Source organism: Babylonia areolata, chromosome 27 (genome assembly GCF_041734735.1).
Source record: "Babylonia areolata isolate BAREFJ2019XMU chromosome 27, ASM4173473v1, whole genome shotgun sequence".
In the NCBI taxonomy this organism is placed as follows: domain Eukaryota; kingdom Metazoa; phylum Mollusca; class Gastropoda; order Neogastropoda; family Buccinidae; genus Babylonia; species Babylonia areolata.
In genome coordinates, this window is record NC_134902.1 from 35,993,507 (window position 1) to 36,016,006 (window position 22,500).

At 43.9% G+C, this 22,500-nt stretch overlaps 1 protein-coding gene across 3 annotated transcripts in view; it reads left to right on the forward strand.

Moving 5' to 3' along the window:
- The window catches only part of LOC143301631 (N-acetylglucosamine-1-phosphotransferase subunits alpha/beta-like), an 82,675-nt gene that overhangs the window by 48,579 nt on the left and 11,596 nt on the right, over window positions 1-22,500 (forward strand). For all 3 annotated transcript variants that reach the window (XR_013057815.1, XM_076616053.1, XM_076616054.1), the window contains 10 exons: window positions 505-869; window positions 1,292-1,492; window positions 1,687-1,883; window positions 3,312-3,464; window positions 10,025-10,091; window positions 12,292-12,414; window positions 14,106-14,191; window positions 16,500-16,598; window positions 18,214-18,268; window positions 20,990-21,102. Coding sequence is in view for 2 of the 3 variants with exons in the window: in XM_076616053.1 (XP_076472168.1) it covers window positions 505-869; window positions 1,292-1,492; window positions 1,687-1,883; window positions 3,312-3,464; window positions 10,025-10,091; window positions 12,292-12,414; window positions 14,106-14,191; window positions 16,500-16,598; window positions 18,214-18,268; window positions 20,990-21,102 (1,459 nt within the window). In the remaining variant the exon portion in view is untranslated. The remainder of the gene's footprint in view (window positions 1-504; window positions 870-1,291; window positions 1,493-1,686; window positions 1,884-3,311; window positions 3,465-10,024; window positions 10,092-12,291; window positions 12,415-14,105; window positions 14,192-16,499; window positions 16,599-18,213; window positions 18,269-20,989; window positions 21,103-22,500) is intronic.

A 22,500-nucleotide genomic window follows, 5' to 3' on the forward strand; every position in this document is an offset into this window, starting at 1 on the left:
AATCTGAAATCATTCAGAGTTTCAGTGCAAGGTAAGCGAGACCCAAAACAACTGAAAAAAAAAACCCCTCCTGGTTAAATAAGTTTGGGAATTTCTTGCCCCAAAATAGGAGAATACTGTTCTGGATGCTAGTCTTTTGGATGAGACGATAAACCGAGGTCCTGTGTGTAGCATGCACTTAGAGCACATAAAAGAACCCACGCCAACAAAGGGTTGTTCCTGGCAAAATAATGTAGAAAAATCCACTTTGACAGGAAAAACAAATAAAACTGCACGCAGGAAAAATACCAAAAAAATGGGTGGCGCTGTAGTATAGCGACACGCTCTCCCTGGGGAGAGCGGCCCGAATTTCACACAGAGAAATCTGTTGTGATAAAAAGAAATACAAATACAAATACATATTATATTTGACAGTAAAGAATACCTATACTTTGTTTCTATTGTTTTTGCTTCTGTTCTGCAAGAAGAACGTGCCAGTTGATTCTGTGCCCCACTGTTTTGCAGGCGAGTACACAGAGGTGGGGTTCCAGATTGCCCTGGCAGATGTGCACAGACAGTTCCTGCCTGAAATAAAGGCATGGAGCCCACCACCACAACAACACCACGCTGGAGCCAGAGCTGGAGCTGGAGCCGGAGCCGGAGCTGGAGAAAAAGCTGAAAAGGACGCCCAAAACCTCCAGAAAAAGGACAGCGAGAGAGGAGAAGAAGAAGAAGAAGAAGGGAATCTGAACGCGGCCGTGCCGAAAGGACACCGAAAACTCTTAGCGAGTCAGGGCATGGATGGCGGTGGTGAGCGGCGTGACACGGAGAGCGACAACGTGGTGAAGCTGGGGGGAGTTGACGTTGGGGAAGAACGAGAGAAGGAGGAGGTAGGAAAGAAGGAAGGAGATTGATTGAATCTTTAATGGGTAAAGAATTAGGCACAGTAAAGGCCTTTTTACAATTCTGCCCATTTAACGACATAAAAAATAAAGAACGAACGACACAAAACATAAAAATAAAGAAATAAACTGAAATAAAATAAAATAATAAGAACGACGAATAAGAATAGGAACTTGAATAGTCTATTAAAGGTAACAAAGCGATGAAAAACTGGAACAATTGGTACATTACATGTACATAGGTACTTACACACACACACACACACACACACACACACACACACACAAAATTATAAAACAAGCAACAAAGACATACGTACACATTCACGCCCACACACTCAAACACACACAAACACACACACGCACGTACTGTTCACACATACACATACATTCAATTTTTCATTCATCAGGAGGAACGAGAGAAAGAAGAAAAGGAGGAAGGAGAGAAGAAGGAGGAAGGAGCGGAGGAGGAGGGTGAAGGGAGAGGGCGGTACCTGAGTGACGAGGAGTTTCTGAAGTACCTGAAGGAGCAGGGCAGCCTGCAGAGGGCGGGGGAGCCGGACGGGGGACTGCCCAGCCACGTGCAGAGAGCTTTCAGCCAGTTACGCAAAGTGAGCGTCCCCCTCCCACTTTGTCCCCTCCGCGCCCTCCCCCCGCCCCCAAAATAATCCCTTTCTTTCGCTCTGTCTTCCTCGGTTTCGGTTTCTGTCTTGTCTCGTTCTTTTTTTGTTTGGCTTTGTTTGTTTGATGCGTTTTCTGTCTCAGCAAATTATGCAGTTGTCATTATTTTGGGTGGTGTGACTAGAGACAGAAGGAGCTGCAGCAGGCGACGGTGTATGAAATCGACAACCGTAAGGGGCGTCAGCTGCTGGACACGTTCGGCGACTCCCTCCGACATGTCAACCGTCTCTACAACAAACTGTTTGGGTACGCCGCTCGCAAGGTCCCCGCCCACATGCCGCACATGATCGACAAACACATCATGGCCGAACTGCAGGCGATGTGAGTGTGTGTGTGTGGATGTGTGTGTGTGTGAGGGTGTGGGGAGTGGTGTGCGTGTGTGTGTGTGTGGAGGGGGGGGGTGATGGGGGGGTGGGTGGGTGGGGGAGCTGGGGGGTGAGGGGGAAGGTGTGTGTGTGTGTGTGTGTGTGAGGGTGTGGGGAGTGTGAGTGAGGGACTGAGTGGGTGGGTGTTGGGAATGGGTAGTGAGGGTGAGGGTGGGGGGGGTGTGTGAGAGTGTGTGTGTGTATGTGTGTGTGTGTGGGGAGTGTGAGTGAGGGACTGGGTGGGTGGGTGTTGGGAATGGGTGGTGAGGGTGAGGGTGGGGGGGGGTGAGAGTGTGTGTGTGTGTGTGTGTGTGTGTGTGTGTGAGGGTGTGGGGAAAGGTGTGTGTGTGAAGGTGTGTTCCTTTCTTGGAATTATTTTGGTTTTGAAAGATGTCAAGAACATTTCCTTGTGTGTATTTACTGGGGTTTTTTGGGGCCAGCTCTAGACCTATCTTGACAGGTGTGTTTCTTATTCATGTATCTTTGTCGCTTATAGCCCAGTGGACTGGGCATGAGCCTGGGAGTGCTGGAAAGCTCTGAATATCAATCTCAAATTCCCAAAAGTCCCAAATTACTTGGCCTTTCATGCCCTGCTCTCATGGTGACCTCAGTTTTGATACCCCCCCCCCCCCCCCATGTTCGGGGTAGGTCTTATCAAGTTCTTGCTGCACCTGATGCAATTTATCTTTGTGAGATGATAATGTTATTCTTATCTTATCTGTCATCATCAGTATGCAGTGATATGTGGTATGCTCATGATTATGATTAATGTTTATTAATTCTTTCTGTTTTTACATTTGAAATATTACCTGCAGTGTGTGGAATGAATGTATGAAACGGTGTATGTGATATTTTCACATTTGTGTCTTTGTTATATTCCATATAGCTGCTGTTTTTTTGGTTAAAAAAAGAAAATCATTACTTTATTTTATTTTATTTTTTTGTATAGTTATGGTCTCCATTTTGTTTACTTGTCTATGTTGTGAATATGCACCTGACCAAATTTCTCTGATTGGAGATAATAAAGTTATTTTTTTTTATCTTATCTTAATGTTGGTGGATTCATGGGGGACTGCTGTTGGAGGGACAATCTCCACTCTGGGAAAGACACTCACTCAGTCTGGCTCAGTGACTAAGGCATCATTGTCATCAGTTGAGGGGCTTAGTATGTAGTGTCCTAAGTACGTTAAATCAGAACGGGCACTACTAAACACCACAGAAGTGACTCAGCAGCAGTGCAGGGTCTCCTCTGGTGTGTGGCCTCCTTCCATGGGGACGTATTGTTTATATATATGTGTGTGCGTGTGTGTGTATGTATATATATATATGTATATATCTGTAGATTTTTTTTAATTATTGTAACATAATTTTTTTCAAATTGCAGATATCCAGCAGAGTGGGAGGTGACGTCGTCCCACAAGGTGCGCAGTCCTGACGACATGCAGTTCGCCTTCTCTTACTACTACTACGTGCTGGGGGCCGTGCAGCCCATCGAGCCTGACCAGGTGTTTGATGAGATGGACACGGACCATTCTGGGTAGGTGTTGACACTGTGAGGGTACAGGTAGAAAGTGACAGGTGTGAGGGTACAGGTAGAAAGTGACGTCAGGTGTTGACACTGTGAGGGTACAGGTAGAAAGTGACAGGTGTGAGGGTACAGGTAGAAAGTGACATCAGGTGTTGACACTGTGAGGGTACAGGTAGAAAGTGACATCAGGTGTTGACACTGTGAGGGTACAGGTAGAAAGTGACAGGTGTGAGGGTACAGGTAGAAAGTGTGAGGGTACAGGTAGAAAGTGACATCAGGTGTTGACACTGTGAGGGTACAGGTAGAAAGTGACAGGTGTGAGGGTACAGGTAGAAAGAGACAGGTGTGAGGGTACAGGTAGAAAGTGACATTAGGTGTCAGGTAGAAAGTGACAGGTGTGAGGGTACAGGTAGAAAGTGACAGGTGTGAGGGTACAGGTAGAAAGAGACAGGTGTGAGGGTACAGGTAGACAGTGACATCAGGTGTTGACACTGAGGGTACAGGTAAAAAGTGACAGGTGTGAGGGTACAGGTAGAAAGAGACAGGTGTGAGGGTACAGGTAGAAAGTGACATTAGGTGTCAGGTAGAAAGTGACAGGTGTGAGGGTACAGGTAGAACAGGTGAGGTACAGGCAGAAAGTGTGAGGGTACAGGTAAAAAGTGACAGGTGTGAGGGTACAGGTAGAAAGTGACGTCAAGTGTTGACACTGTGAGGGTGTGACAGTGGTACAGGTAGAGAGTGACGTCAGGTGTTGACACTGGGAGGGTGTGACAGTTGTACAGGTAGAGAGTGACGTCAGGTGTTGACACTGTGAGGGTGTGACAGTTGTACAGGTAGTGAGTGACGTCAGGTGTTGACGCTGTGAGGGTGTGACAGTTGTACAGGTAGAGAGTGACGACAGGTGTTGACACTGTGAAGGTGTGACAGTGGTACAGGTAGAAAGTCACGTCAGGTGTTGACACTGAAGGTGTGACAGTTGTACAGGTAGAGAGTGATGTCAGGTGTTGACACTGAAGGTGTGACAGTGGTACAGGTAGAGAGTGATGTCAGGTGTTGACACTGTGAGGGTGTGACAGTGGTACAGGTAGAGAGTGACGTCAGGTGTTGACACTGTGAGGGTGTGACAGTTGTACAGGTAGAGAGTGACATCAGGTGTTGACACTGTGAAGGTGTGACAGTTGTACAGGTAGAGAGTGACGTCAGGTGTTGACACTGTGAGGGTGTGACAGTGGTACAGGTAGAGAGTGACGTCAGGTGTTGACACTGTGAAGGTGTGACAGTTGTACAGGTAGAGAGTGACGTCAGGTGTTGACACTGTGAGGGTGTGACAGTGGTGCAGGTAGAGAGTGACGTCAGGTGTTGACACTGTGAGGGTACAGGTAGAAAGTGTGACAGTACAGGTAAAAAGTGACATCAGGTGTTGACACTGTGAGGGTACAGGTAAAAAATGACAGGTGTGAGGGTACAAGTAGAAAGTGACGTCAGGTGTTGACACTGTGAGGGTACAGGTAGAAAGTGACGTCAGGTGTTGACACTGTGAGGGTGTGACAGTGGTACAGGTAGAGAGTGACGTCAGGTGTTGACACTGTGAGGGTGTGACAGTGGTACAGGTAGAGAGTGACGTCAGGTGTTGACACTGTGTGGGTGTGACAGTGGTACAGGTAGAGAGTGACGTCAGGTGTTGACACTGGGAGGGTGTGACAGTAGTACAGGTAGAAAGTGACGTCAGGTGTTGACTCTGTGAGGGTGTGACAGTGGTACAGGTAGAAAGTGACGTCAGGTGTTGACACTGTGAGGGTGTGACAGTGGTACAGGTAGAGAGTGACGTCAGGTGTTGACACTGTGTGGGTGTGACAGTGGTACAGGTAGGGAGTGACGTCAGGTGTTGACACTGTGAGGGTGTGACAGTGGTACAGGTAGAGAGTGACGTCAGGTGTTGACACTGTGTGGGTGTGACAGTGGTACAGGTAGGGAGTGACGTCAGGTGTTGACACTGTGTGGGTGTGACAGTGGTACAGGTAGAGAGTGACGTCAGGTGTTGACACTGTGAAGGTGTGACAGTGGTACAGGTAGAGAGTGACGTCAAGTGTTGACACTGTGAAGGTGTGACAGTGGTACAGGTAGAAAGTGACGTCAGGTGTTGACACTGTGAAGGTGTGACAGTGGTACAGGTAGAGAGTGACGTCAGATGTTGACACTGTGAAGGTGTGACAGTGGTACAGGTAGAGAGTGACGTCAGGTGTTGACACTGTGAGGGTGTGACAGTGGTACAGGTAGAGAGTGACGTCAAGTGTTGACACTGTGAAGGTGTGACAGTGGTACAGGTAGAAAGTGACGTCAGGTGTTGACACTGTGAAGGTGTGACAGTGGTACAGGTAGAAAGTCACGTCAGGTGTTGACACTGAAGGTGTGACAGTTGTACAGGTAGAGAGTGATGTCAGGTGTTGACACTGTGAGGGTGTGACAGTGGTACAGGTAGAGAGTAACGAAAGGTGTTGACACTGTGAAGGTGTGACAGTGGTACAGTTAGAGAGTGACGTCAGGTGTTGACACTGTGAGGGTGTGACAGTGGTACAGGTAGAGAGTGACGTCAGATGTTGACACTGTGAAGGTGTGACAGTGGTACAGGTAGTGACGACAGGTGTTGACACTGTGAAGGTGTGACAGTGGTACAGGTAGAGAGTGACGTCAGGTGTTGACACTGTGAAGGTGTGACAGTGGTACAGGTAGAGAGTGACGACAGGTGTTGACACTGTGAAGGTGTGACAGTGGTACAGGTAGAGAGTGACGACAGGTGTTGACACTGTGAAGGTGTGACAGTGGTACAGGTAGAGAGTGACGACAGGTGTTGACACTGTGAAGGTGTGACAGTGGTACAGGTAGAGAGTGACGACAGGTGTTGACACTGTGAAGGTGTGACAGTGGTACAGGTAGAGAGTGACGTCAGATGTTGACACTGTGAGGGTGTGACAGTGGTACAGGTAGAGAGTGACGTCAGGTGTTGACACTGTGAAGGTGTGACAGTGGTACAGGTAGAAAGTGACGTCAGGTGTTGACACTGTGAAGGTGTGACAGTGGTACAGGTAGAAAGTAACGTCAGGTGTTGACACTGAAGGTGTGACAGTTGTACAGGTAGAGAGTGACGTCAGGTGTTGACACTGTGAGGGTGTGACAGTGGTACAGGTAGAGAGTGACGTCAGGTGTTGACACTGTGAGGGTGTGACAGTGGTACAGGTAGAGAGTAACGAAAGGTGTTGACACTGTGAAGGTGTGACAGTGGTACAGTTAGAGAGTGACGTCAGGTGTTGACACTGTGAGGGTGTGACAGTGGTACAGGTAGAGAGTGACGTCAGATGTTGACACTGTGAAGGTGTGACAGTGGTACAGGTAGAGAGTGACGACAGGTGTTGACACTGTGAAGGTGTGACAGTGGTACAGGTAGAGAGTGACGTCAGATGTTGACACTGTGAGGGTGTGACAGTAGTACAGGTAGAGAGTGACGACAGGTGTTGACACTGTGAAGGTGTGACAGTGGTACAGGTAGAGAGTGACGACAGGTGTTGACACTGTGAAGGTGTGACAGTGGTACAGGTAGAGAGTGACGTCAGGTGTTGACACTGTGAGGGTGTGACAGTGGTACAGGTAGAGAATGACGTCAGGTGTTGACACTGTGAGGGTGTGACAGTGGTACAGGTAGAAAGTGACGTCAGGTGTTGACACGGAAGGTGTGACAGTGGTACAGGTAGAGAGTGACGTCAGGTGTTGACACTGTGAGGGTGTGACAGTGGTACAGGTAGAGAGTGACGAAAGGTGTTGACACTGTATGGGTGTGACAGTGGTACAGGTAGAGAATGACGTCAGGTGTTGTCACTGTGTGGGCTTGGGGCAGCACCCATAAATGGGCAAGTGCTATAGGTCATAGGTCATGGAGGTGACGTCCTGTCATCATTATGAGCAGCACATCCTGATGATCGTTATGATACATGTGTTGGTTTGTTGTTATGATCAGTTCATCTGATGGTTAGATTATTCTGCTTCATTCTGAATTCATGGGTTGCAGCTCCTGTGTTCACTTGCATGGGTAGCTGTTAGATATGCATGTATGTTAAAATGTATGTATGCAGTGTGTGTGTGTGTGTGTGTGTGTAGTCACATTTTGGTGTGTGTATGTAACATTGATGTTATGTTTTATGTTAACAAAAACGTTTTTGTAAAGCACCTAGAGCAGATTTCTGGATAGTGTGCTATATAAGTATCCATTATTATTATTATTATGTATGAGCGGGATTTTACACGTATGAAGGCTTGTACTGCATCATGTAGGCAGCCATACTCCATTTTCGGTGGTTGATGGTTTGATGATATTGGTTGTCATCATGACCAGCGTATCCTGATGACTGGATGTTGAAGTTGGTTGTCATTACAAGTAGCACATCCTGAAGGGTTGTAAGCCTTTCGGTGAAGTTTTCTAACGTTTTTGTTTAAGACATAAGCTTCATGGTTCTGGTAGCACTGGTCTAGAATTTGCAGAGGCCATGTACTGGTGGTGAAAATGGAGGTGATTGATACGAATCATGTGTCAGCTTGAGATATATATTTACTGCACACATCTGGAAGAGAAGATGATGACTCATGATCTTCTACATATTAGCTGGCATATTAGGGGAATGGGGGTGATAGGGGAGGGACTGGAGGGGTGGGGGGTGGGGGGGGGGGGAATGGATGGTGTTGGAAGGACAGTTTTTTTTCGTTTATGACATCTCTTAACCCTTTCACTTCCAGAACTATTTGTGATTTTTGTAAAATAAACACCAACCTCAATAAAGAAAAAAACAAACAAACAAATAAACAAACAAACAAAAAACAAACCCCCCCAAAAACATGTTGAAAGAAAATGTGTGGAGAATATAATTATCATAACTTCAATGTTGACAGGATGAGATAACTCCCAATCAGAATATTTGTCAAAAAAAAAAAAAAAAAAAAAAAAAAGAAGAAAAAAAAGAGAAGAAAATTCAATGTTTACTTTATGGGAGAAAATAGTGCTAAATATTAGCAAATGTATCAGGCACAATAACAAAGTGCAGTTATGTTGTTTCCTCCACTATCAAGTTGTTTTAGATAAAAACACTATATAACTGTTCACATGCACCTACACCCCCCAGCCCCATACCTTAACACCCACAAACACTATCACAAAATATTACAACACAAGAACTCACTGTACACAACATTTTGGCTTGAAGCTTTCATCTGGAGGGTTTCATAGTAGATGAAAACCCAGAAATGAAGGTTTCAAGCTGAAATATTGGGGTTTTTGTTTACCCAGTTCTGACCCCCCCCCCTCCCCCGCCCCCTTCCTGTTGATGTACCTTGTAGCATGTAATCATCATCAGGGTAACCAGAATTACTTCAGATGGTCAACAACAACATTTCTTTCATTTTCTATCACATTTTTGTAGTTGCTATTGTCGAAGTTGTGAGGAAAATTGAAAAAAATTCTAGCCACCTCTTCTGTACTGTTTGTTCGGGAAGCCATGTTGACACACTCAATAGCTTTTGGCTGTATACAACGCAACAAACTGCATCAAAATTGAGCCAAAACTTCCTGAGAAATTGCTTCAAACACTTGTCAAAGCTGTTGCCATTGCAAGGGAGGTAAGCGTGTGCAAATCAGTGGCTGGACACATGATTACGCAGTTACCCCTAAACCATGGCTACATCCGCAGTTGGAAGTGAAAGGCTTGATTGATTAATTCCCTTTCCTTCAGGTTGAAAGGCTTGATTGATTAATTCCCTTTCCTTCAGGTTGAAAGGCTTGATGGATTAATTCCCTTCCCTTCAGGTTGAAAGGCTTGATGGATTAATTCCCTTCCCGTCAGGTTGAAAGGCTTGATGGATTAATTCCCTTTCCTTCAGGTTTCCTACCTTTCATTTCACTGCTTCACTTCAAGGCAGCAGTTTGGAAGGTTGGCTGAAAAGGCTCGAGAGACGACGGGTCTGAAAACTGGTCCGAAAACTGACGGGCGCAATAGCCGAGTGGTTAAAGTGTTGGACTGTCATTCTGAGGGTCCCGGGTTCGAATCACGATGACGGCGCCTGGTGGGTAAAGGGTGGAGATTTTTACGATCTCCCAGGTCAACATATGTGCAGACCTGCTAGTGCCTGAACCCCCTTCGTGTGTATATGCAAGCAGAAGATCAAATACGCACGTTAAAGATCCTGTAATCCATGTCAGTGTTCGGTGGGTTATAGAAACAAGAACATACCCAGCATGCACACCCCCGAAAACGGAGTATGGCTGCCTACATGGCGGGGTAAAAACGGTCATACACGTAAAAGCCCACTCGTGTGCATACAAGTGAACACAGAAGAAGAAGAAGAAGAAGGTCCGAAACAGAAAGACAGCAAGGCATGGCGCTTTTCTCTCCCTCATCTGAATGTGGTGGAGTCCAGAGACGCACCCCTCTTGCCTCCCTCCAGTCCCCCACCTGCTTCCTCCCACCCTGATTCTGATATAAATTGGGTGTTAAATTTTATGTTTTTTTTTTCTTCTCCGTTTGTTTCAGTATACTGTCGGATCGTGAGCTCAGAACTCTTGTCACTCGACTGAATGACCTGCCGTTGTACTTGGAGGTGAGATTTTTGTCTTTTTCTGTTGTTTTTTTTTGTTGTTGTGTATAATGATAAAAAGAAATTGCTTGTCATACCTGTGTTTTTTTTGTTTTTTTTTGTTTGCATGTGTTCCATTCGTGTCGTGTTCCTTTTGCTTTGTTGAAAGCGTGTTTGGTTTGTGTATGTTAAATGGCAGTAGCTTGACTGTCAGCTTTGTTATTGTGTGTCATGTTTTTGTGAGTGAATTAGTGTGTGTGTTTGTATGTTTGTGTGTGTTCGTGTGTGTGAGTGAGTGTGTGTGTGTTCGTATGTGTGTGTGTGTGTGTGAGTGAGTGTGTTTGTGTGTGTTCGTGTGTGTGTGTTGTGTGTGTGTGTGTGTGTGTGTGTGTGTGTTCGTATGTGTGTGTGTGAGTGAGTGTATTTGTGTGAGTGAGTGTGTGTGTGTTGTGTGTGTGTGTGTGTGTGTGTGTGTGTTGTGTGTGTGTGTGTGTGTGTGTTTGTGCGTGTGCGTGTGTGTGTTGTGTGTGTGTGTGTGTGTGTGAGTGAGTGTATTTGTGTGTGTTCATGTGTGTGTGTGTTCGTGTGTGTGTGTGTGTGTGTGTTGTGTTCGTGTGTGTGAGTGAGTGTGTTTGTGTGTGTGAGTGAGTGTGGGTGTGTTCGTGTGTGTGTGTGTGTGTGAGTGAGTGAGTGTGTTTGTGTGTGTGAATGAGTGTGTGTGTGTTCGTGTGTGTGTGTGTGTGTGTGTGTGTGTGTGTGAGGATTGTGTATATGTACAGCACCTGATGTGTTCCTCACTCACAATAAGATGTCCATGCAGTCCGAGACCTGTCAGTGTGTACCCATGTTGTTTTTCTTTCTCACAGCAAGAGATTCGTGCATACAGAGAGATCTATGTATCTATGTACACATTTGTGTTCTCACAGCAAGAGATTCATGGATACAGAGATCTATGTATCTATGTACACATTTGTGTTCTCACAGCAAGAGATTCATGGATACAGAGATCTATGTATCTATGTACACATTTGTGTTCTCACAGCAAGAGATTCGTGCATACAGAGAGATCTATGTATCTATGTACACATTTGTGTTCTCACAGCAAGAGATTCATGGATACAGAGATCTGTCTATCTATACAGAGATATCTTTGTACACATTTGTGTTCTCACAACAAGAGATTAATGGATACAGAGATCTATCTGTCTATGTACACATTTGTGTTCTCACAGCAAGAGAGTCATGGATACAGAGATCTATCTATCTGTGTACACATTTGTGTTCTCACAGCAAGAGGCCTGTTCAGATATCTATCTATCTGTGTATATACCTGTTGTGTTGTTTACTCACAACAAGAGGTCTGTACAGAGATCTATCTATCTGTGTATATACCTGTTATGTTGCTTACAAGAGGTCTGTACAAACAGAGATCAATCATATACCTGTTATGTTGCTTACAACAAGAGGTCTGTACAAACAGAGATCTATCTATCTGTGTATATACCTGTTATGTTGCTTACAACAAGAGGTCTGTACAAACAGAGATCAATCTATCTGTGTATATACCTGTTGTGTTGCTTACAACAAGAGGTCTGTACAGAGATCTATCTGTCTATGTTCACACCTGTTGTTCTCCTCAAACACAAGAAGATGTTTGTATAAACAGAAATCTATTTGTGTGTACACCTGTTGCATTCATCACTCACAAGAACAGATCCATGCAGAGATGTGCCTGTCTATCAGTCTATCTATCTATCTATGTATATACCTGTTGTGTTCATCACTCACTGCAAGAAGTCCATACAAACAGAGATCTTTCTATGTACACTTGTTCTGTTTATCACTACAAGAGGTCAGTACAGAGATCTGTCCATGTATACACCTATCTGTCTATGTATACACCTATTGTGTTCCTCAGTCACAACAACAGGTTCATAGAAACAGAGATCTACCTATGTATGGACACACCCGTTGTGTTGCCAACAACAAGAGGTCTGTACATACAGAGATCTGTCTTGTATCTAAGTACAGACCTGTTGTGATGCTTACAACAAGAGGCCTCTAAAAACCACAATCTATCTTGTATCCATATATGTTCACACCTGTTGTGTTCCTCGCTCACAACAAGCGGTCCATCCAGAGATCTATCTATGTATAAACCTATCTATTTTGATACACGTATCTATGTGTGCATCTATCTTTGTACACATGTTGTGTTGCTCAGACGCTGACCAGCATGGAGAACACCTTCATCAACTGCTCCAAGAACCTGACAGAAGACGTGGCCCACAGGTACAGCCAGCAAACCCTGGCCCTGCCCAGCGAACAGTACTACGAACAGCAGATGGTGAGGAACCTTGCAACTTCATCAACAGGTTCACAAAGTGCAGCTCTTGGAAGTAGAATTCATTTATAGTGTTTTACTGACGACGAGGCCTTTCAGATTACAAGGTGTATCCTCCACATTGGAAAAACAAAAAATCCTCACTCACTACAAGGCGCAGCTTGTAATACAGCACACATTATTCTGATAAACAAGATAAAGCAGATATGAACATTAAAAATCCTATAACCCATGTCAGTGTTCAGTCGTTTATGGAAACAAGAACATACCCAGCATGCACAACCCTGAAAATAATTGCTGCCTACATGGGGGGGTAAATAATGAAAACGGTCATACCTGTAAAATGTTACATGTCTGTGTGAGTATTTGGGTGTGTGTGAATGTGTGTGTGTGTGTGTGTGTGTGTGGCTGAAACCTGATTGAATGACACAGGAAATGAATGATGCGCGCCCAGTGGTGTTGTCAGTCGGCTCTACCCAGGTAGGCAGCCTGTTGTGCAAATGACTACATGTTTGTGAATCGCTTTGAATTTGGTCTCTGACCAAAGATACGCGCCACAGAAGTATCCAAATCATCATCATCATATAGCAGGTTTGATGGGTTGCTAACTATCACTCCTGTGGCCACCTGGAAACCATGTTGAAGTCTTGTCCTCATCATCGGAACTCTCTTTACTGGTTGTGTCATTTACTTTCGTGATTCTCTTTTTCTGTCCAGCACGCTCAGTCTTTGTCCTCATTCAAAACAGCTCTCAAAACTCACCTTCTCCACAGTTGTTATGATCAGTTTTCCTGCCCTGTGTGTCTCTCTGCGATTGTTGGTGGGTGGTGAGAGGAATGGGGCTGTATCGGTATGAATGCCTGGTGTGTGTGGGTGTGTGGGTGTGTGTGGGTGGGTGGGTGTGACCTGTTTATTTTGTGATGTGTATAGGCAAATGAATGTTATGAAGTGTATTTGCATCAGTATATGTATGTGTAATTGTATTTGTTAACACTCTGGGCTCTCCGGAGATAGGGCATCCAAATATTCATCATCATCATTATTATTATTATTTTGTTTCATGTTCTTGTTTCTATAACCCATGCTGACATGGATTACAGGATCTTTAAACATGCATTAAAAATTTTTTTTTAAATTTATTATGCTGCCCCATAATCTGCACCGTTTCAGTGGCATTACTCCCATACCGCTCATTCTGAGTCCCCCATACACAGCCACACCTGGGTTCGTCCGTCACAGTCCAAGTGTCGGCAGTACTCAGGGAACAATTGATGTTAGGTTGCCAGGAGGCCACACACCAGAGGAGACCCTGCACTGCTGCTGAGTCACTTCGGTGGTGTTCAGTGGTACCTGTTCTGATTTAATGTACTTAGGACACCACCTACTAAGCACCCTACTAACGACAATAATGGCTTAGTCGCAGAGCCAGACTTTTAGTGAGCGTCCCTCCCTAAACGTGCGTATGTGATCTTTGGTACAAGACAGGGGGCGTGATGATGGGGAAAGAGGGAGGGAGGTTTGTCATTCTGATTCCTGTCTTCACTGTGGTTTGGTCTGTTTTCTTTTTGTTCATAGTGTGCTTTATTCGTTTCAGTCCTTCTTTAAGGTCAAAGGCCACGTGTTTGTTGCTTATGTATGATTACCCTGGCTAATGAAGGTTTTGTCATGTCTTGTCTTGTCTTGTCTGTGCACAGCCCCAGGTGACAAAGCTGTTGTTCACAACCTGTGAGGCCATGGTGAAGCAGGTCAAGGACAAGTTCAAGGCCAGACCAAAATACAGGTGAGTTACTGTGTGTGTGTGTGTGTGTGTGTGTGTGTGTGCGCGTATCTATGTGTGTGTTGTGGGATGTGAGTATGCGCAGGTGGGACTGTCAGTGCTGAGTGTGCGTGAATGTTTAGAGTGTGTGCGTGCTTGCTTGCACACACCCTTGTACGCTTATGCATGTGAGCATGCGTGTATGTGCAGTTTGAGCTTGCATGCATCTCGTTCCATCCACATTTGATTTATCATCTCATCCGACAGACTAGTACCCAGACCACCACTCAAGATCTAGTGGAGGGGGAAGTAAGAATCCCTGTCTGTGTACTGGGCTTGAAGCAAATAACCCATGGCCTCTTTTCCCCTGTGTCCTCCTGGACACTTTTTTTTCCAGTTCTTGAAGGAAAACAGTGTTTAATTACACATACTTAACCGTGACCCAACTAGTGCAGACTCCGGCAGGGGTCTGACATTCCTGTCCTGTGCAAACTACTATCCGCCTATGCGGAGAAAACGAAAGTACTACGGCCGATAACCTCCCGGAAGTAGGTAACCTCCCCTTTGTCCCGCTGGCTAGCGCCCTCTTTTTCCGGCAGCCATCATGACTCCTGTTCCTGTGCTTGAAGGAAAACAGTGTTTTAAACTTGATTTAAGGCCAGACACGGTAGTACAAAAACGTATGAAATAAACCTGAAGTTTATGGCTTTCTGTGACATGGTATGCAAAGATATTGGACTAAACATGTGTAAAAAGGTCATTTTGTGCAATTTGTCGTGACGGTTTCCATGGAAACGAATCCAAAATGGCCGACAAACAAAAAAATTAAAAGCTTAAAACTTCGGTACCTTTATATTTATGTTATTTCTGTTTGTTTTATTTGATTTATTTGTATTTGTTCTTTATTATAGTGCAGTGGTATTTTGGAATTTGAATAAATACATTTATTATTATTTTTTTTGTTGAAATGTGTATAAATTCCTTGACATAATGTTTTTCAAATGAGTGTATATTCATTCTTTTACTAGTACTATACAAACCACTGCACTATAATTAAGATGAATACATAAAGAAAGAAAGTACCAAGTTTGAACATGCTGTCTTTTAAAGTTTTTGAGCATTAGCATTTTGAAAAATGGTATTACGAAGACAAAACACAAAACTGAGAAAACCGGAAAAGAAAGAGATGTACTTGTACTCACAAGAAATCACACATGTTGATGCTGCTTGAAGCTTTATTTAAGTGAATATAGTACCCAGGTGAAACGGACTATAAAGATTAGATGTTGAAGAAGCAAATTATGCGAAAAAAACGAAAATCACAAAAAATCATGATTTTGGTCAAAATTTCACTACCGTGTCTGGCCTTAAAGTTTACATGGACTGAAACATATGTGGGTTAAATGGTCTTTATACGCTGTTTTCAATATTTGAATAGTAATGATGATTGATACTTGTTGAGTATTTTCCTCCCCTGAGAGGGAGCTCAAAGTGTTTTACAATGAACATTGTAGTTTTTTCATACACATTTCTTACGAAAAGAAAACCAAATGACAACTGAACACACAAGAACGTATTCAAAGACCACATATTTCATTATTTATTTACACACATACACACACACACACAAACACACACATGCACACACAGCAGCAACTGAACAAACCACACACCTTTTGCATTACATTATATTTTAAACTTGATTCAGATTGTGCGAGACATTGGAGAACTGGTCTTTTCTCTTTTCGACAATGCTTTAATCAGCATTCTCTGACCTTGAAAATGAAAGAACAATGAGGCCAAGAGAGCAAAGGATTAACAAACAGCTAAGAGTAGGTAACTCTCTTCATTTACAAGGTACACAGCTTCAATTATGCTACCGTTTCAGCTGGCATTGTTTTGTACTCTTCGACTGGTTTTGTGAGCTGATGGATATTTAGTTGTGAAATGGCCCCTTTGCATTTTGCTGGGTTAGTGCAAGCAGCATGATTTGATTTGACCTGTGATGTGTGTGTTGATGTTGATGTTGATGAACGATGGTGCTGGCTGACAATGTGTGTTGATGTTGATGTTGCAGAACGACAGTGCTGGATGACGGTGTGTGTTGATGTTGATGTTGATGTTGCAGAACGACAGTGCTGGATGACGGTGTGTGTTGATGTTGATGTTGCAGAACGACAGTGCTGGATGACGATGTGTGTTGATGTTGATGTTGATGTTGATGTTGCAGAATGACAGTGCTGGATGACGATGTGTGTTGATGTTGATGTTGATGTTGCAGAACGACAGTGCTGGATGACGATGTGTGTTGATGTTGATGTTGATGTTGCAGAACGACAGTGCTGGATGACTCCAGTGTGGCCTTCAAGATGATCCACGGCAATGTGTCCAAGGTGGTGGGTCAGCTGGACGACATCCGCAAAAACCCAAAGTGAGTGACCACCCCTGACGGTCGTGTTGTGTCGCTGTTGGCTCCTCTTTCCTTCGTTCTTCTTCTTCTTCTTCTGCATTTGTGGACTGCAACCCCCGTGTCTATGTGACACGGATGCCTGAAACAGAAACAGCGAATTGAACAGGCAGAACATCATCTGTTCCAGCTTCAGTTTCAGTTTCTCAAGGAGGGGTCACTGTGCATTCGAGCAAATCCATAAATGCTACACCAGATGCCTGACCAGCAGCATAAACCAGCTTGTTTAGTCAGGCCTTGAGTGTATACATATGTATTTGTGTACCTATCAGAGCGGATTTCTTCTACGGAATTTTGCCAGAGGACAACCCGTATGTTGCGGTTGGTCCTTTTTTTTAGTGCGCAGAGTGCAGGCTGCATGCAGGACCTTGGGTTATAGTCTCCTCCGAATGACTGGACACTCAGTTTGATTTTCTCCTCAGACTTGGCAGAATAATAATAATAATAATAATAATAATAATAATAATGGATACTTATATAGCACACTATCCAGGAATCTGCTCTAGGTGCTTTACAAAAACGCTTTGTTAACATAAAACATTACATCTATGTTACATACACACACCAAAATATGACTACACACACACACACACACACACACACACACACACACACACACACTGCGTACATACATTTTAACAATACATGTGTATCTAACAGCTACCCTAACACATACGCACACATAGGCAGGCACAAACTTACATAAACGCACGCGCACACAATACATATTCATATACATGCATGTAGTTATGTACACATACGCAAAGGAAGGGGACCTGCCACAATTGAACTTACTGCTGAGGGAAAAGGTGAGTTTTGAGACAAGATTTAAAAGATGCGAGGAAATCAGAATGACGGAGGTTATCAGGGAGCTTGTTCCACGTTTTTGGCGATTGAAAAGAAAACGATCTGTGTCCATAGGTCTTACTTAAGAAAGGGTGAGACTGTGATTCGAACTCACACCCTTAGGGACACAGTATTGGCAGCCAAGCATCTTAACCGTTCTGCCACCTTCCTTCTTGACAGAATCAGTTAATCAAACCAGCAGTACCCCACCTGCTGTTCCAGTCGAACACTGTCTGAATCCCGGATTGTCTGCCGTCCAACTCAACAGCTGTTGACAACTGTTCAGAGGCTGTTCTAGGTCCCAGTGCAATTTCCTTGTGATTTCAACATTTTATTATTGTGTACACACGCATAAATGTTTTCATAAATACTCCCACACTTGCACACTGTTATATTAACTCATATCAGTAAACAGACTTTTATGTACATGTCTGCTTTTACTCCATTGTTTTGGCAGCCCTACTCCACTTTCTGGGAGGGAGGGGGTGCTTGGCTTGTTCAGGTTACCATACTGTCAGACCTGCTGACATGGCAGTAAAAAGAAAATAACGAGAGAGAGAGAGAGAGAGAGAGAGAGAGAGAGAGAGAGAGAGAGAGAGAGAGAGAGAACAAGATGTGAACAGTACTGTCACGATGCGTAGAATTAGTTGTAAGACATTCATGTGAATCAGCTCTGTTTTGTTTTTTTTCCCGCCTGTCCATTTCATTTCCTCTGTGTTAAATCTGTTTGCAGAAAATTCATTTGCTTGAATGATAACATCGACCACAGCTCGGAGGAGGCCAAAACAGTAAGTAACCTCTGTGAATATAGGTAGTTGTAATGAACTGATCCGTTGGTGTTCCGTCTGAAGGCTTGAAATCAGTCCACAGTGTGCATTGTTTTTGCTGACCAGCATTTTGTTATTCTGTCTTATTTTATTCTATTTGTATTTTTTTTATTTTGTTTTTCTTACTTTGTTTTATTTTGTTTTATTTTATTTTATTTTATTTTGTTTTATTTCATTGCTTTTATTTTTTGTTTTGTTCTATTTTGTTTTATTTTATTATGTTACGGTTTATTCATTTTATTTTATTTCATTTTATTTCACTTCTGGTTTTTTTTCTTCTTTTTGCTGCCCCATCATCTGCACCATTTCAGTGGCATTACTCCCACGCCGCTCATTTAGATTCCACCATACACGGCCACACCCGCGTTCGTCCATCACATTTCCACCGTTGGCAGTCTGCAGGGAACCATCAATGTTAGGTCACCAGGAGGCCACACACCAGAGGAGACCCTGCACTGCTGCTGAGTCAGTTCGGTGGTGTTCAGTGGTGCCTTTCTGATTCAACGTACTTAGGACACCACCTACTAAGCCCCCTACTAACGACAATAATGGCTTAGTCGCGGAGCCAGACTGAGTGAGTGTCCATCCCAGTGTGGAGACCGCCACCACGTCCCTCAAACAACAGCCCCCCATGAATCTGCAGACACTGAAGACATTGACAGGACTCACCCCAAGCAAGGAAGTGGAGGGGTATCAAAACTGAGGTCACCATGAGAGCAGGGCATGAAAGGCCACAAACTTTGAGACTGTTTTGTTTATGTTGATGATGATGAAGGAGGAGGAGGATGACGATGATGATGACGATGTTGCTATGGAGGTCCATTTTGGTTTGGGACAGCGTGACAAGGCTGTACTCTACACTTCCTGTCATAATGATATCCCGGCGTTAACAAGGCCCTAGAGATACAGACACTTGCAGTGTTGGTCAGGTAATTAGAGCAACACACCCAAATACGCATCCTTGAAGTGGATGACACTTGACTGTGTGGTCCCAGTCTCCCTATTTAAGCCCACAGCACACTCAACTCTGAGTAGGAGCCGGCCACGGGCTGAAAAACCCACCTCCGCTGGGATTTGAACCCGCGTCCTTCTAGCCGTCAGTCCGTGATGCTAACCACTTGGCCACGGCGACTGATCGTTTTATTTCCCTTTATTTTATCTTATTTTATCTTATTCTGTTTCATTTCATTTCATTTCCTTTTATTGACTCACTTGTGTAAACAAAGTGAGTCTATGTTTTAACCCGGTGTTCGGTTGTCTGTGTGTGTGTGTGTGTGTGTGTCCGTGTGTCTGTGTGTCTGTGTGTCCATGGTAAATTTTAACATTGACATTTTCTCTGCTAATACTTTGTCAGTTGACACCAAATTTGGCATAAAAATAGGAAAAATTCAGTTCTTTCCAGTCATCTTGTTTAAAACAATATTGCACCTCTGGGATGGGCACAAAAAAATAAAAAAGAAGCCTAATTATATGCAAACTGCATTTACTGTTATATTTATATTTTTTTGTGTTCTCTAAACTTGGCACTTTGACCTCTTATTCTGACACAACAACAAGAGGAGTCATTTTGTTTATTTCATTTCATTTTGTTGCATTGTGTTTTATTTTATTTTATTTTATTTTATTTTGTTTTATTTTATTTTGTTTTATATATTAAGGTGATGTGTTCCAGATAAAAGGTGTCAGGACTAGGGTGATGTGTTCCAGGTAAAAGGTGTAGTTCAGGACTAAGGTGATGTGTTCCAGGTAAAAGGTGTAGTTCAGGACTAAGGTGATGTGTTCCAGGTAAAAGGTGTAGTTCAGGACTAAGGTGATGTGTTCCAGGTAAAAGGTGTAGTAAGGACTAGGGTGATGTGTTTCAGGTAAAAGGTGTAGTTCAGGACTAAGGTGGTGTGTTCCAGGTAAAAGGTGTAGTTCAGGACTAAGGTGATGTGTTCCAGGTAAAAGGTGTAGTTCAGGACTAAAGTGATGTGTTCCAGGTAAAAGGTGTAGTTCAGGACTAAGGTGATGTGTTCCAGGTAAAAGGTGTAGTTCAGGACTAAAGTGATGTGTTCCAGGTAAAAGGTGTAGTTCAGGACTAAGGTGATGTGTTCCAGGTAAAAGGTGTAGTTCAGGACTAAGGTGATGTGTTCCAGGTAAAAGGTGTAGTTCAGGACTAAGGTGATGTGTTCCATGTAAAAGGTGTAGTTCAGGATTAAGATGATGTGTTCCAGGTAAAAGGTGTAGTTAGGACTAGGGTGATGTGTTCCAGGTAAAAGGTGTAGTTCAGGACTAAGGTGATGTGTTTCAGGTAAAATGTGTAGTTCAGGACTAAGGTGATGTGTTTTCAGGTAAAAGGTGTGGTTCAGGACTAAGGTGATGTGTTCCAGTTAAAAGTTGTAGTTCAGGACTAAGGTAGTGTGTTCCAGGTAAAAGGTGTAGTTCAGGACTAAGGTGATGTGTTCCAGGTAAAAGGTGTAGTTCAGGACTAGGGTGGTGTGTTCCAGGTAAAAGGTGTAGTTCAGGACTAAGGTGATGTGTTCCAGGTAAAAGGTGTAGTTCAGGACTAGGGTGATGTGTTCCAGGTAAAAGGCGTAGTTCAGGATTAAGGTGATGTGTTTCAGGTAAAAGGTGTAGTTCAGGACTCAGATGATGTGTTCCAGGTAAAAGGTGTAGTTCAGGACTAAGGTGATGTGTTTTCAGGTAAAAGCTGTGGTGCAGGACTTCTACGAGTCCATGCTTCCCGTGCCATCGCAGTTTGAACTGCCCAGAGAGTACAGGAACCGCTTCCTGCATATGGACGACCTGACGGAATGGTAATGGCTGGAAGTGGTTTGTTGTTTAGCTAGAAGTAGTGTGTCAACAGATCTGTTTAGCAACGATAACAATAACAACAACATCAACAGTGTTGATGATATTGATAAGAATAATGATAATGATACAGAAACAGCCTGACATCACTCACGACACAAGACACTTCTCCCACCTGACCCACAGACCCCCCACCCCTGTATGTCCCAGCAGACGTACACACACACACACACACACACATGTGCACACATACACACACACACACATGTGCACACACACACACAATCACAACAAAACAAGCTGCACACACACACACACACACACACACACACACACACACACACTTCTAAAGTAACATGAATTTGTGGTAATGAAATTACCCCCATGTATATCATTAATGAATGTCAGCAGTAAAAAAGATACCTACTCTTTCATAATAACCCAGTCTCATTCTTGTTCTGCGTTCGTGGGCTGCAACTCCCACGTTCACTCGTATGTACATGAGTGGGCTTTTACGTGTATGACTGTTTTTACCCCGCCACGTAGGCAGCCGTATTCCGCTTTGGGGGTGTGCATGCTGGGTAAATACTTGTTTCCATAACCCACCGAATGTTGTCATGGATAACAGGACCTTTAAACATGTGTATTTGATCTTGTGCTTGTGTATACACACGAAGGGGGTTCAGGCACTAAGCAGGTCTGCACATATGTTGACCTGGGAGATAGGAGAAATCTCCACCCTTCACCCACCAGGCGCCGTCACCGAGATTTGAACCCATGGGCCCTCAGATTGAAAGTCCAACGCTCTAACCACTCGGCTATTGCGCCCGTCATCGTAAACCCAGTCAAAACTAAACAAAACAATCCATGGCACGGCGCAGTCTGTCAGTCATGTGCTTACAGGTCAATATTTTGCAACAGCTTAACTCACTCAGTACGGCCAGTCCTCTCTTCTCCTCTACACAGACCCCTCGGATGTCCAGTGGGTGTCTGAATGACCCAACCTTTAGCTTCCGTCATCAGAATTGTGGTATTCTTTGTCAACATTCACCTCTTCAGTATAAGAGCCTTCCGCTTGCAATATTTTGATGATGGTAATTGGGGTGAAACGCTGTTAACGTCTTCTCTTTCGCCGTTCGTATAGGGAGAGAGTTAAAGGATGTTTTCTAGAAAGAAAAAAAAAGAAGAAAAAAAAGGGTACATTGATATATAAACAGACTGACAGACAGAAAAGCAGCTGGACTGTACACAGGTTTGTTATTATCTTGGGAGTGTTGTCATTCATTTGTTAAGGTCTTACACAAACCGTTAAGGATCTTGTGTGTTCACAGTAAGTGAACATCACACTCATCTCTTATGAATGTCAAACATAAATTCATGTCATTATGGGTGGTCAGTTTTCA